At 33.3% G+C, this 12,901-nt stretch overlaps 1 protein-coding gene across 6 annotated transcripts in view; it reads left to right on the forward strand.

Annotated features, from left to right (window-relative positions):
• GPC5 (glypican 5) overlaps positions 1-12,901 on the forward strand; it is a 1,274,636-nt gene that overhangs the window by 420,546 nt on the left and 841,189 nt on the right. Inside the window, exons 7-8 of one of the 6 annotated variants that reach the window (XR_011528200.1) lie at positions 269-589; positions 3,480-3,856. The exons of 4 other annotated variants lie outside the window; for them this stretch is intronic. Coding sequence is in view for 1 of the 2 variants with exons in the window: in XM_070579057.1 (XP_070435158.1) it covers positions 269-274 (6 nt within the window). In the remaining variant the exon portion in view is untranslated. Of the gene's footprint in view, positions 1-268; positions 3,857-12,901 lie in introns of those variants that run through there. One more of the 6 variants, XM_070579057.1, reaches the window with a different exon arrangement.

The following is a 12,901-nucleotide window of genomic DNA, read 5'->3' on the forward strand; positions in this document are numbered from 1 at the left end:
ACATTGCTTTCAAAGGATCAATGAAAGAATAAGAAAGAACTTTGGAAAATAAGAATATATAACAATTGAAAATTCACTAGAAGGGGTTTGAAGATAAAGTCAAGGAGATATTCCAAAAAATAATAACAGGAAAAAAGAGAATGAAATAGAGAGTAAAATGATGAGACTTTAGAATTGTACTCTGGGAGATTCTAGTAAGAATTTCAGAAGAAAGAACCAAACTAATAGAAGGAATTTATCAAATAAATATTATATCAATTTTTTTCAGAAATAAAGAGTTATGACTCCAGATTCAGCCCACCAAGTGACCATGACAATGAAGGAAAACATGCACACTCGACAATAATTGTGAAATTCCTGAATGTTGAAGAGAAGATATTAAAATCTTCTGGGAAAAGAAACCAAATAAACAAATTCATACAAATGCATACAAAGAATGAGGATCAGATTTGTAGTTGCTTATCTACAAGATAATAGAAGACGTTGGAAAAACAATACCTTCAAATGATGAGGCAACTGATTTCTGACCTGAAATTCTATACCCAGCTAAATTAGCAATCAAATATGGGATAGAGATATTTTCAGATAGGTAAGGATATACAAATTATAAATTTGTACAAAGCTGCTGACAAAAGGAGTAATCGAGAAACAAGATATGGGGTCCAGGTAACATGATATTGAGTATGCCAGAATAGAGAAAAGGATGACTGTTTGTGGGAGGGAACTTTGGAAGCCAAAAGAAAAAAAATCAAAAAAGTGATGTGTTGGAATATATGGAAAAGATACTAAGCATTTGACATATCTGCTAGAGTATTTGAGGGAAAAATGAGATAGATACATAGAAAGATGTGATAGATACAATGCAAACTATGCAAATATGTAGATACCGTGGCAATTATAGATTATAGGAAAGCAAAGAGCTTTACAGGAAAGAAATATAATCATAGTGTACTGTCACCCTGATGTGAATAATATATTTGTAAACCCAACTATTATTTTGATCAAACTTTGCTAAAACTATATTAGTTGAATGAGAAAAAAGAAAGTCGGACGTGGTGGTATAACAGAAAATCAGTAAATAGTGCCCAGAATTATCAAGAAACAGGAAAACTGCCTATTTAATAAAAGTTATTTAGATATATAAGGTTAATGCCAGAACAATCAATCAGGTTGATTATTACTGCCTACAGGAGCAAGAAACATGATATATAAAATGCTTGGGCATAGGAATGCTTTTTGTTTTTACCATAAAACTTTCGTACTAAATTTTTTACTAGGTATATTTATTACTCTGAAAAGTATAAATATAATTTTAAAAACTAAAGACAAACTCTCTATCATGATTTATATGGACCTTGCATAACCTGGTCTTCTATGTCTCCAGTCTCCTTAGCTAATTCTTCCCCTTTTTTACACAAACTCGACATATATTCTCCCCATATACACAGTCCTCAATGTTTCAATCCTTTCAATATTCCAGCCTTTTCTTACTTCTAAGTCTTCCAGTCTCACTTTAAAAAAAAAACAACAAATTATTATTATTTTTACTTGGGAAAAAACAACTGTATCTTTTTCTCTGAAACTCATAGTCAGCCATTATGTCTCAGTTTCTCCTAACAAAGGACATGTGCACTCTTACATTCTTCTGGGCACTCTGTAACTAACTTATGAGAGCGCTTCTCTAGAGCAGAAAAATCAAGGAAGTAAATAGCCAAGGTATTGGATAATATCCACAGTGGACTCTCCCTGTACCCATTTTCTGTACCCAAATATCTTAGTTTGCTGTTCTTCATTATTTCTGATCCTAAACTTTATCTTCCTATTCTCTATCTGATTTTAGTGTTTTGAGCCATATCTTACAAACTTGGCTAGTTTTTCAGTTTGAGCTTGGCTTATCTTTTTGCTCTGATTAAACGCTCCAGAGAAACCCCTCCTCTAGCTTTTTCTGTATATTTATTCACGTTCATAATTCTACCACCTTCATTGAATTCTGGGTTCCTAGGGTCATGGTAATTCATAGGGTTTCCCAATCAAACAGCCTCTCTTTTCTCTTCTTGTTATTCAAAGTTTTCTGAGCCACATGCAGTCCTCTCCAAGCAACTGTCATAATTTGACTTCAAATACCCCAAAGTTGGGCATGCCAAAAAGAATTCACCTAATGAGCATTTGTAGTACTCCTTTGCCATATGTAGTTTTTGACTGGCTCATGCATATTCTCAGTTTTCTGCAGGTATATTACAAGTCCATAATGCTTTGCAGACTCAATAAATGTACTCTGTAATCACTTGAATGTCATTTTATGAACGTGCTTTGAAGATGTAATTCATCAGAGCAGAGCAGTTTCTGGATATATTTCTTGCAGTTCAGCAGCACTTAACCAGATGGCCCCCTATAGTTTTGAAGGAGTTAATGCACCTTGAAAGTAGGCTGACTTATGAGAGGAATATAGTCATGGGGGATCAATGGGAAAAGTTTCTTAGGTATAGGATTTTGAAGAAGTGAAATAAATACTATATAAAGATTCATTAAAAACTAAACTAAGTAAAAGTTCTATAATAAAATTAAAATATGAATTATAATAACCTTAAGAAATGTGATGTCTTATGACTATAAGTTCTACCCTTATTATGTATTTCACATTGACGTGATGGATCTTAATCAGTTTCATTAGAAATAAAACAAATCATGAGTTTTATAGTAATGAGTTTGAATAGGCATTTATGTATCTTTTTACAAAGCAGGTCAGTTATTATTTCTGAAAAATGATCATTTTGAAATTTTATATCTGGAAATATATTATCAAACCAGGCCTGAAACTCGTTAAACAGATGGTAAAATCTAATTTAACTTCCTTTAATGCTCTTTTCCTTTTTATCTTATAAAAGCAAATGAGGTTGTTAACTTTTAATTATAAAAGTATAATTTGAATTTATTAGAGATATATATATGACTAAACAAGGTAGTTGCTAAATTTATTCTATCCTAGTGACTTCTTATTGTTCACATTCATTTTTGATCGTTAATTTAATGATAAGAAAATCTTCTCAAGGTTTTTAGCAAAGAATCATATTATCAGAAGAGAAGTTTAAAATTTCTAGAAAATATATTCTTAAAGTACTTAGTAGATATCAAAATGAAGACCTAATTCTTGAGTTTTTTATATATTTGATTTGCACTCATTAAACATATAGTTTAAATTTCATAATTTCCCATATTAAAAAGTGTGAAACCTATCTCAAACATATCAAAGTGAGTTATTTTTATACTTAAATTCTGATTTAAGTAATTGTATTTTTTAATTGATGAAAACTAAATAACAAAGTTATTATATGTCGTCCAAGAGCATAATAGCCTTATTAGAAATCTAATTTTCAATATCTTTTTCACAACTGTGCTCATACCTAGTGAATTTTTTTATGTTTCTACACTAATTCATTGAAGTGTCATTTTTTTATCCATTCTTTTTTTTCTTTTTACAGATTTTATTTTTTTCCTTTTTCTCCCCAAAGCCCCCCGGTACATAGTTGTATATTCTTAGTTGTGTGTCCTAGTTGTGGCATGTGGATGCCGCCTCAGCGTGGCTCGATGAGCGGTGCCATGTCCGCACCCAGGATTCGAACTGATGAAATCTGGGCGGCCTGCAGCGGAGTGCGCAAACTTAACCACTCGGCCACGGGGCCGGCCCCTTTTTATCCATTCTTAAAAAGACTTCTTTATCTGACATTTTAAAATGTATTTCATTTGATGCATTCGATCATGTATCACATCTCAACCTATAAATCCGTTTCTTGTATTTGTAACAAGGAAAAATATTTAAGGTATTATTCATCTAAAATAAACCTTTATGTATAATGCCATTTGTGATGCCTTTTGACTACAATCCTTCATTGTGTCATGGGACCTACCTATATTTCCTCATTGTGTCTAACAGAGTGCATGGAAAGATAAGAAATGTTCAATATATATCTATTGAATAAATGAATGAACTTTGTAATTAATTTGATCACTGCATGTAAAATTTAAATGGAGCAGGAAAGTGAATGTCCCTAATTATCAAATATTAACAGTAATATTTAAAATCATTCTAATTACAAATAATATGTTTTAAATCTTGAAATATAATTTAAAAATTCTTGTACTCTTTTACCTATTCATCCATCCATTCATTCACTGAACAAACATTGATTTAGTACCAACTAGGTGCCAGGTATAGTAACAGATACAAGGAATACAAAAAGGAATAAATGAGGGCATTGATGAGAGTAATTATTTTCTAGAAATAATTACAGGAGTTATAAACTAGTCTGCTTCTGCGTAAGTGGAGGAGGGAAGGCTGACAGTATCTCTTGACTTTATTCAACAAATATTATTGAGGTTCTACATGGATGAGGAGATTTCCTAAGTAGTGGGTATACAAAATTAACTAAGACTGTACCTACTTATAGTAACACATTCCCATAATAAAAAGATAAAGGAATTTATTCTGTAGGTTTTATAGTAAGATTTCAGATCTAGCCTCAGAGAATTAGTCATACTTCTAGGAACCTAGAAGGCATTCAGTTGAGATTGAATACACAACAAATTACCAAAGGATATTTAGTGAAACACTGTGGTAACATTTACTTCAATTAGAATATAGTTATAATTTATTTTAAGAGATACTTTGACTTGCACATAGTAGATCTGATGTGTGAATAACAGAAATACTGAACAATGACAGCTTTGTAGCAGTCAAGCTATTGCCCAAATAATTCTGCTTTAAAAAACTATGTAAAATTTAGTGAAATAATCAATAAGCATTTTTTTTTCTTATTCATGCATCTCTGGTCAGCTGTAATTCAACTGATCTTGGCTGAATTTGGCTGGGGTTTGCTTGAAGTTCAAATCTGTTGCATGCATCCTCAAATCACAGGACCTGAAGTGTGTTATTGTTATGGCAAAAGCCAGGAGTGCAAGCCCAACTGTGCAAAACATGCCAAGCTTTGGCTGCATCAGATCCTTTAAGATATTCTTTTGGCCAAAGCAAAGCCACACAGCAAAGACCAAAGTCAAGCAGTGAAGAAGGGTATCCCTCCTCCGGAGTTGGAGGTGGGGGAGAGAGTGAACAATGACCCCAAATGGTCTAATCTACCAAAATCTTGAAGATTTTAAAATAATACAGTCATCAGCATTATTTTCATTTGTTTGAAGAAGGCTTTGCATAGACAGTGCAGTAAAGAGGTACTATTTGAACTCTTCCTTCATATTCATAAGATTGCTACATGTTTTCCACTTCGATTTTATTTTTATAGACCTTCTTTGTGTACAAATCTGAAAACTTTACACTTAAATTTATTAGATTAGGAAAGGCACATCAACTTAAATCATCATATAAGAAATGTTTCTCAATATTTTTAATGTTTTGTGCTATTAATATTTTGATAGAAAAATACTTGGAATGATACAAGTTATTTCTGTCTGATATTGATTTATTTTAATGACTTACAAAAATCAGAATCAATTACTAACAGAGAAATTACACTTGAAATACTAGTCTGAGCTGCAAATGAGATTGTATTATTATGTTAAACATTTGGACTCTATTTTGTTAGGATTGGTTTATTAAAGCATAATTAGTAACATTATCAGTGGAAAAACATGTCATACTATAATTAAATCATTTAAATAATCATTTCTTGATGCCTTAATATGCTCGATTTCTCAATTCATTAAAGTAGATAAGAGTTCTCTGTAAATACAATTTATTATCAGTAGTTTGCTTTTCTAGAAATGTTAGAAAATTTAGAATTCTGCATTAACATTTAATAACAATATGCTATTCTGATATTGAGGCATTATATTTATCTACAAAACATGTAACAAGACAGAAATATAAGATTATTGGAACATTTTGCAACATGTTTGCCTTTAGCAATTATCAGTAGTAGAATTTTTTTTTATCTTTTTAAAAATATAGATGATAATGGGAATGGACTAGCTCCAGTTTCCATCTAGGAAGAACTACTTATATACTGAGGTTATGTTTACAGGACACCAGTATTTCCAAACATAATGCATTATTTTTTGTTTCTGATATTCCATGCTTACAATTTGTTCAACCAAACAGGCTGTTAAAACTAATAGTGTAGAGAAACGAGTGTAGTGAGTCTCAGAGATCTCACTGTTCCTCCTGACCCACGAAATTTTTTACTGGGATGGGAGATGGAGATGAAGCCGTTGGGAATGTGGATTCATTGCTAATAATTATTTTACTTCCTTTAAGATGCCTCAATGGACACGAATATGGAAGTGTCCTGGGGATATTCTTTAAAACAAACACTTTCCCTAGGAAATTCAATAAATAGATCCACTTAAGTGAAATAAACTCAGTGCAACTAATTTTGCATGTGAGTGTGTATATGTGTATGTAGACACACACACATCCATGTATTATTAACTGGTTCTCAGTTCCTAAACTGTTAAGCTGAACTGAATGATCCTTCTACTGTGTTTAAGAACCACGTTAGCTTGATAAATAGACTTTCTTAACAAGAAGGACAACAAAAAACTTGGTTGTTCCTAATACTTCCCGTGATGCATCAACTACTCTCTACCCCGTTATCCCCTGCTAAACTGGACTCTGAACATCTGTTCCAATCAGAGTCACTAGTTGATATTGTTGCTGTAAATGACTTTAATAAACATTTTCTCTACCTGCTTTTATCCTAATTTAATTTTCGTATGATTCTTCCCGTGGGATCAAGCAAAAGGAATTACGTGGAGTATCTCTACATGACTCCATTAAGTAGAGTTAAGAAAGAAAAGCTGTTTTTGGAAAGTGATCAGGTTGACAAAATATCCCTCTATTAGTCAAGTCACCATGAATTATGTTTCAGTATAGGAGGCCAGAATAAAGAGTTCTAAAATTTTGTTTGTTTTAGCAGCCAACAATTGGTCACATTGCGTGTTTCAGGTTTACAAAGGAGCCTCATGGTCATACAAATGTAGGACAGGAGGAGACACTTAATTGTGTTCAAGGCTTTAAAATGAAGCCAAAGCGAGAGTTCCAGAAGTTGGCAATATCAGGAAGTCAGTGTCTGGAAGCAGGCATCCTGGGGACCCCAGAAATCTCTTCTCAGACCTCACACCCCTGGACTTTCAGGAATCTTCTACTTGTTCTTGTTTACTAAAATATAATTCATATCACAACAATATCAAAAATCAACTTAAAAAGACAGTAAACATAAGATAGATTAAAGGACTTGCTAGCCACAATATGCCTGAGGTCTGAGGAGCAGAGAGCAAAGATATGAAGGGGGAGAACAGCAAAATCTAACATGAAAGGAATGGGACATAATGTTAATTAATTTCTTAAAGTTTTACTCCAAAGAAATAACAATATTTCTCAGATTGTCTTCTCAACACCAATTTAATAAATGTAAGTATTTTTGAAAATTTCCCTCTCAGTCCTTTTCCTTGAAAGTGAAATCCATAGGAGAATGACGGAATTTAATTCCATAGCCACCACCTCCTCAGTCCTTTTCTTAAGGGTCTGGAAGTCTTTCTTGAGTTGAGCAGGCTTCAGATTTCTTTCTGATGGCTCTACCAATCTTTGTTTATATCTGGCTTCCTTCAGCCCCAGTACTCCATAATCACCTGGGCTTTTTTGATTATTGGGTGGAATGTATGTGCTATTATTTCAATAATAATGACATAATGAATTAATTGAAATTTTATTCTTAAATAATTATGAATTTTGTTCATTAATGTAAATATTTCTAAAACATTCATAAAAACTTAAGAATTTCAAGTCAAAAGTCACTAATTTAGGAAAAAGAAACATATGATGCATATGTCTGTTAAAGAACAGACATGTACCATTTGTTATTAAAATGAACACACTGTTTCCTTCTAGAATTTTGGCTGAATTGTCTAAGGTATTGCAGAGAATCTATCAACCAGAATCTTCACTTTCTTCTTTTTGAGAATTTCAAAATTAAAATTGGCATTGATCCACCACTTCATTGTTTTCTCTTTATTGGATGAGTGCACGTGGATTGCTTTACCTATATCTTAATTTTCAACATAAACTTTTAGCAGCATCTTTTATGTTTCATCACTGTGTAAGCAGATGTGATTTTTATTCTTTTTCCTTTTCATTGAACAGTTACCTCATTTGAAATTTTTCACTTGATTTAATTTAACTTTTTTTGATGGTAGATACATCTGTTACTACCTGTATCTGGTTGTCATTTTAATGGGTTGCCTAGAAGCTGTGACCACGATAGTGGGACATTTTCCTGCTGTTCCCTTATTCTTTGTTTCATGTATTTCTATTTACAAGAAATGGAATTGGTATATTCTCATAGATTTGCTTTTTGCTTCTCCAAGTTTTCTTCCACGTTGTTTTTATTCATACCTTTGGAAACATTTGATGGTTAATTGATACATAAAACATTAAAGCTTCTTTAGAAATTTTTCAGTTTCCCAAATGCACAGTGACATAGATTATTTAGTGGTTATTACAAAATGATCTTTGGAGCAATAAATTTTCTCATATAAGGACAATTCCAAAATGTAATTTAAAAGTGATAAACTAGCCTTTGATGGCCTAGAATTAATCGACATTTGTCATTTAATCTTCATGCAGATTTAAGAAGATGATGTATTCAGAATTGGTTACATAATTTTCGGGGCCCAGTCCATAATTAAAATATAAATCCCCTTTTTCAAAGGTTGCTAAGAATTTCAAGACCACCACAGTAGCGCAAGCACGTGGTCCGTCTAAGCGTATTGCATGCCCATGAAGCTGGCCCTGTTTGTATTTTTTGAAGCTGGCCCTGTGTGTATTTTTTTAGGCTTATCATTTTCTTTGTAAGAAAATCTTTAAATTGAGAAAGCCAGCACTGAAAAAAATCTTTGCTAGAATTTTTTAAAAGTTATAGCGTATTAGTTCCATAGAAATTAAAGATATACAGAAAGATCACATATCCAACCTCAAATTCAAAGCATAGAGTTCTTACATAAACTGTCCGATAGAACTTGGCTTTAGGACTTAATATTTCACCTATATTTCTGCTTTTTTGAACAACTCTAGGTATCATTTCTATCTTATTTTAGCCTAAAATCTGACTTCTGTAAGATCTAACTGCTCTCCCAAGTTCTGCCCTAATGAACAATTCGGAGATAACTGTATTTCCTGTTCTATTAGGTAGAACCACATGAAATTGCCAACATTCAGCCTTTTGGCTTACGAAAAAGGTAGTTTTATGTTTTTCTACCTGAGACATAGCAGCCCATTAAATGTGTGTTGGCAGGCACAATATAGCTCCCACCCCAAGCAATACCTAGCACATGCACATAACCCTTCAGAAAACCCTCGTAGATCTTCTCTTCCCCAAACTAATCATTCTTTGACTCTTCACCATTATTCATCTGAGAAATTTTCCAGACCCTTCAACATGTTGGTTGAGCGACTTCAACAATTAGGTTTATTAATTTTCCTCTTACAATTTGACATTCTTTATTGAAAAGAATGATCCAAATGTTAACTAGTAGGCTGCATAGTAAAACAAGTATACTAGTTCCCATGACCTAAACGAGTCTTTTTCCCCGAATTTTTTTTCTCATCAACTTCTAAACAGCATGTCTGCGAGCATAAACAGGTGCAATTTATATTTGAAACCTAAAGAATTCTAATTACACACATTCTTTTTATCCTTTTGCCAGCAAAGAATCCCTTCAATAATGCCCCATCTTCTATATCCTATTCTTTTTTGTTATTCTCTCTCTTAAACCTATAACAGTTTCTGTCAAGAATCACAGTTCTTTCCACTTCTGAGTTCTGAGAAGCATTCTTGCAATGGGCTCTCATAAACGTATCTGAGACAGCAGGCAATAAACTCAATAATATCAGTATAATGAATACAGTTGTACATTCTCTAAGGCTCATGTATAACATCAAAAAGCAAATCAGAAGAAAACAATTCTATTACAGACTATGGTCCAAATATACAATTTTTTGATGATTTCAACTGATATAAAAATAAGATTGATAAAATGTAGAACATTGGATTTCTAAAATTTTCATCTGCTGAACACTTTCCATCAGCAAGTTTTATCCAGAAGTTCAATACGAGAAAACCCTCACTCACATGGGAACTGCTCTCTCCACTTGGGCTCTGTATTAATCCCATTATATTGACCAAAAAAACCCCCAAAAGACATTAAAGCTGAGTGTTCAGTGGCTTAACCAAACCAAAGTTTATTTGTTTCTCGCGTGAAGTCCAATATCGGTTAGGCTACCCTCTTGCATCTTTAAGCTATGGCACTCATTACACATAACCTTGAGGTACCCAAGGCAGAAGAAGAAGAGAACTTAAGAATAAGGCAGGAGCTTTGTCCTGCCTCTGTCCCAAAGTGGCAGATGTTACTTCAACTCATAATCCATTAGTCAGATATTTTCACATGATCCCAACCTAACTAGAAGTCTCTGAAATACCTGTAAGCATATGGATATTTGCTGGAAAGGGAATGTCTGTCACAGACCTCTTTTGCTTTCTCAGACGCCTCCTGACTTCCCCACAAGAACTCCTAATGCTTTGCACAGCATGATATAAAAACATTAATCTAGAGGAGAGATTTCCCTGTGCTTCAAGCAATTCTTCATGAACTATTATTCACCAATACCAAATTTTTTGTAAGAAATTGACTGCAAAGAATCCAGTGTTTTATTTTCTGAAAGAGACTGGAATGCCAAAATTTTCTGTATCAACAAAAAGACAGAGCTGTGTTCTTTCACAGACTGCCTAGGTGAGGCAGGGGTGATGTTCGTTTTTGGAAGCTATGTCTCTCAAGGATGTCTGAATGGACAGGCTCAGGGGACACATGTCCAAGATTTCTATCTGAATGATTTCTGGGTCTACTCTAATGAAGGGGCAAGTCCAGAAAATTTAAGACTTCAAGAGTAGAGATAGAGCTTTATTCATCTTAGTCCTTCATATTTAGTCCTGAATGTGGCAACTGCTGTGTTTTAAATTGTTTGGTTGACATGAAGTCTTCAGCTGCCTGCTAGAGAGTTCTAAAGCAGATCCTTTAGCATTTTAGATTAAATTTAGATTTTAGATTAGATCCTCAGCATTTCCAGAATCAGTCCTTTTCTTCTGAATCTTGTTCTCCCTTTAGAGTTTCCAATTTTTATTACAGATACCACCTGTCATATAGTCATTTGGGCTTAACGTTTCAGAGTGTCTATTGGGTCTTGTATATTCTTGACTCTTTATATAGTCAATCATATTCCAAGGATTGTTTCCACTGATTCATGACTTTCTTTCCATTTTATGTCTCCAATCTGTCATTCACATATGAACTCGCAATTGAACTAATATGATGACTTCCTAGCATCCAAACTTCTCTCTTTCAATAGATAGTTCTGCCAGAATTGTTGTCTTAAGGCAGACTTTCGACCACATTTCTCTAAGTATGTTCCAATGGCACCCAAAATGAGGGTTTTTAATAGGTGCTACATGCAGGAAAACAGAGATGGAAGAGTTAGTTTAGTAAATAAGTTTATAAAATTTTGGCTAAACAAAGTTGAATAGGGTTTGCTTTTTACTGTTGCTGTGTTAATATATATTAGAAATTTCTAAAAACGGATTCCATATGCACAATTTCTCTAAAATATTTAACAAAGAAATCTGTTTTCTTAGAAGTATTCTTTCAGAATTGGCATAGATCAGACTTTCAGAGATTCCTCATTAGCAGCAGACTCACATCCAGAGGGTTTAGTATTATATTCAAAGCTCTCTACAACAAGCTTAGCGGACATTTCTAGTCTGTTCCCTCACCAATAATTCAAAGCTCTCCACAGCAGGCTTAGTGGACATTTCTAGTCTATTCTCACAGCCTTTCTTCACCTATACTTTTTGCCTTACTCAACTTCTTGTGCATCTTCTACTCCTTGTTTTTGTTCTTACTGTTGTTTTTACACAGAACCTCTTGAACCCAGTTCACAGTTTCTCTTTGGAAAAACTGAACTCTTTTATCATGAACAAATCCCCTTCCTTCTATATTAAGATTCATTGAGATTCCCCTGTTCTTACATAACACAGTCAGAAGTAATCCCTACACAGAGTGTTTCCATGCCAGGATGGAAGAGTGCTACTTTAATGGAATATTTACTGTATACCCTACAGAGTGCTAGGTATTTACATATACTCTTTTATTTAATTGTCTAATCAACCCAATGAAAAAATATTAATAAATCTATTGTATAGATTAAAAAGTACTGAGACATACACAGTTAATGGCAGGGGTGCAGGTTTTTTCTCACCTATTAGCTAGGGAAACTGTGATTTAAAGAAGATGTCACCATCTTGAAAACTTCCTTGAGTTGCTTACACTCTGTTTCATATCTCTTTGTTTTTATTTTATTTTTGTAGTATTTAGTGTATTCTACCATGTATCCTAGTGATTTGTAGCTAGATGCCATTCTTGTTAGAATGCAAGGTCTATGAAGACAGATACTATACCGTGGTAGATGTACAAGTATTATAAATACATGTTATATTGATGAATACATTATTAACATGAATTTGGTCGATTCTGTTATATTAGCCACCCTTGCAATGTTTTATTTGCTTCTGTATGATGCTTTGTAGTTTCCTTCATTCAAGATCATGTTAAAATATCTTTGGGAACAAGACCATACTGTGTCACTTGTAATATATGTGTCCTCACAAAAGCCTGTACTGTGCTTCCGAGAGATGCTCTTTTGACACTCTCGCTCTGGAATAAGATTTAGAGTTTTAAGTTTATGAAGAAATTTACTTTAGAAAGTGACAATAAAACCTCATAGCTTATGTCAGTATACAAAAAAGAAGTTTTCTAGGTCTGTACCAAAGTGGAAAAAATCAGAGAGAAA

Source organism: Equus przewalskii, chromosome 16 (assembly GCF_037783145.1).
Source record: "Equus przewalskii isolate Varuska chromosome 16, EquPr2, whole genome shotgun sequence".
Lineage (NCBI taxonomy): Eukaryota > Metazoa > Chordata > Mammalia > Perissodactyla > Equidae > Equus > Equus przewalskii.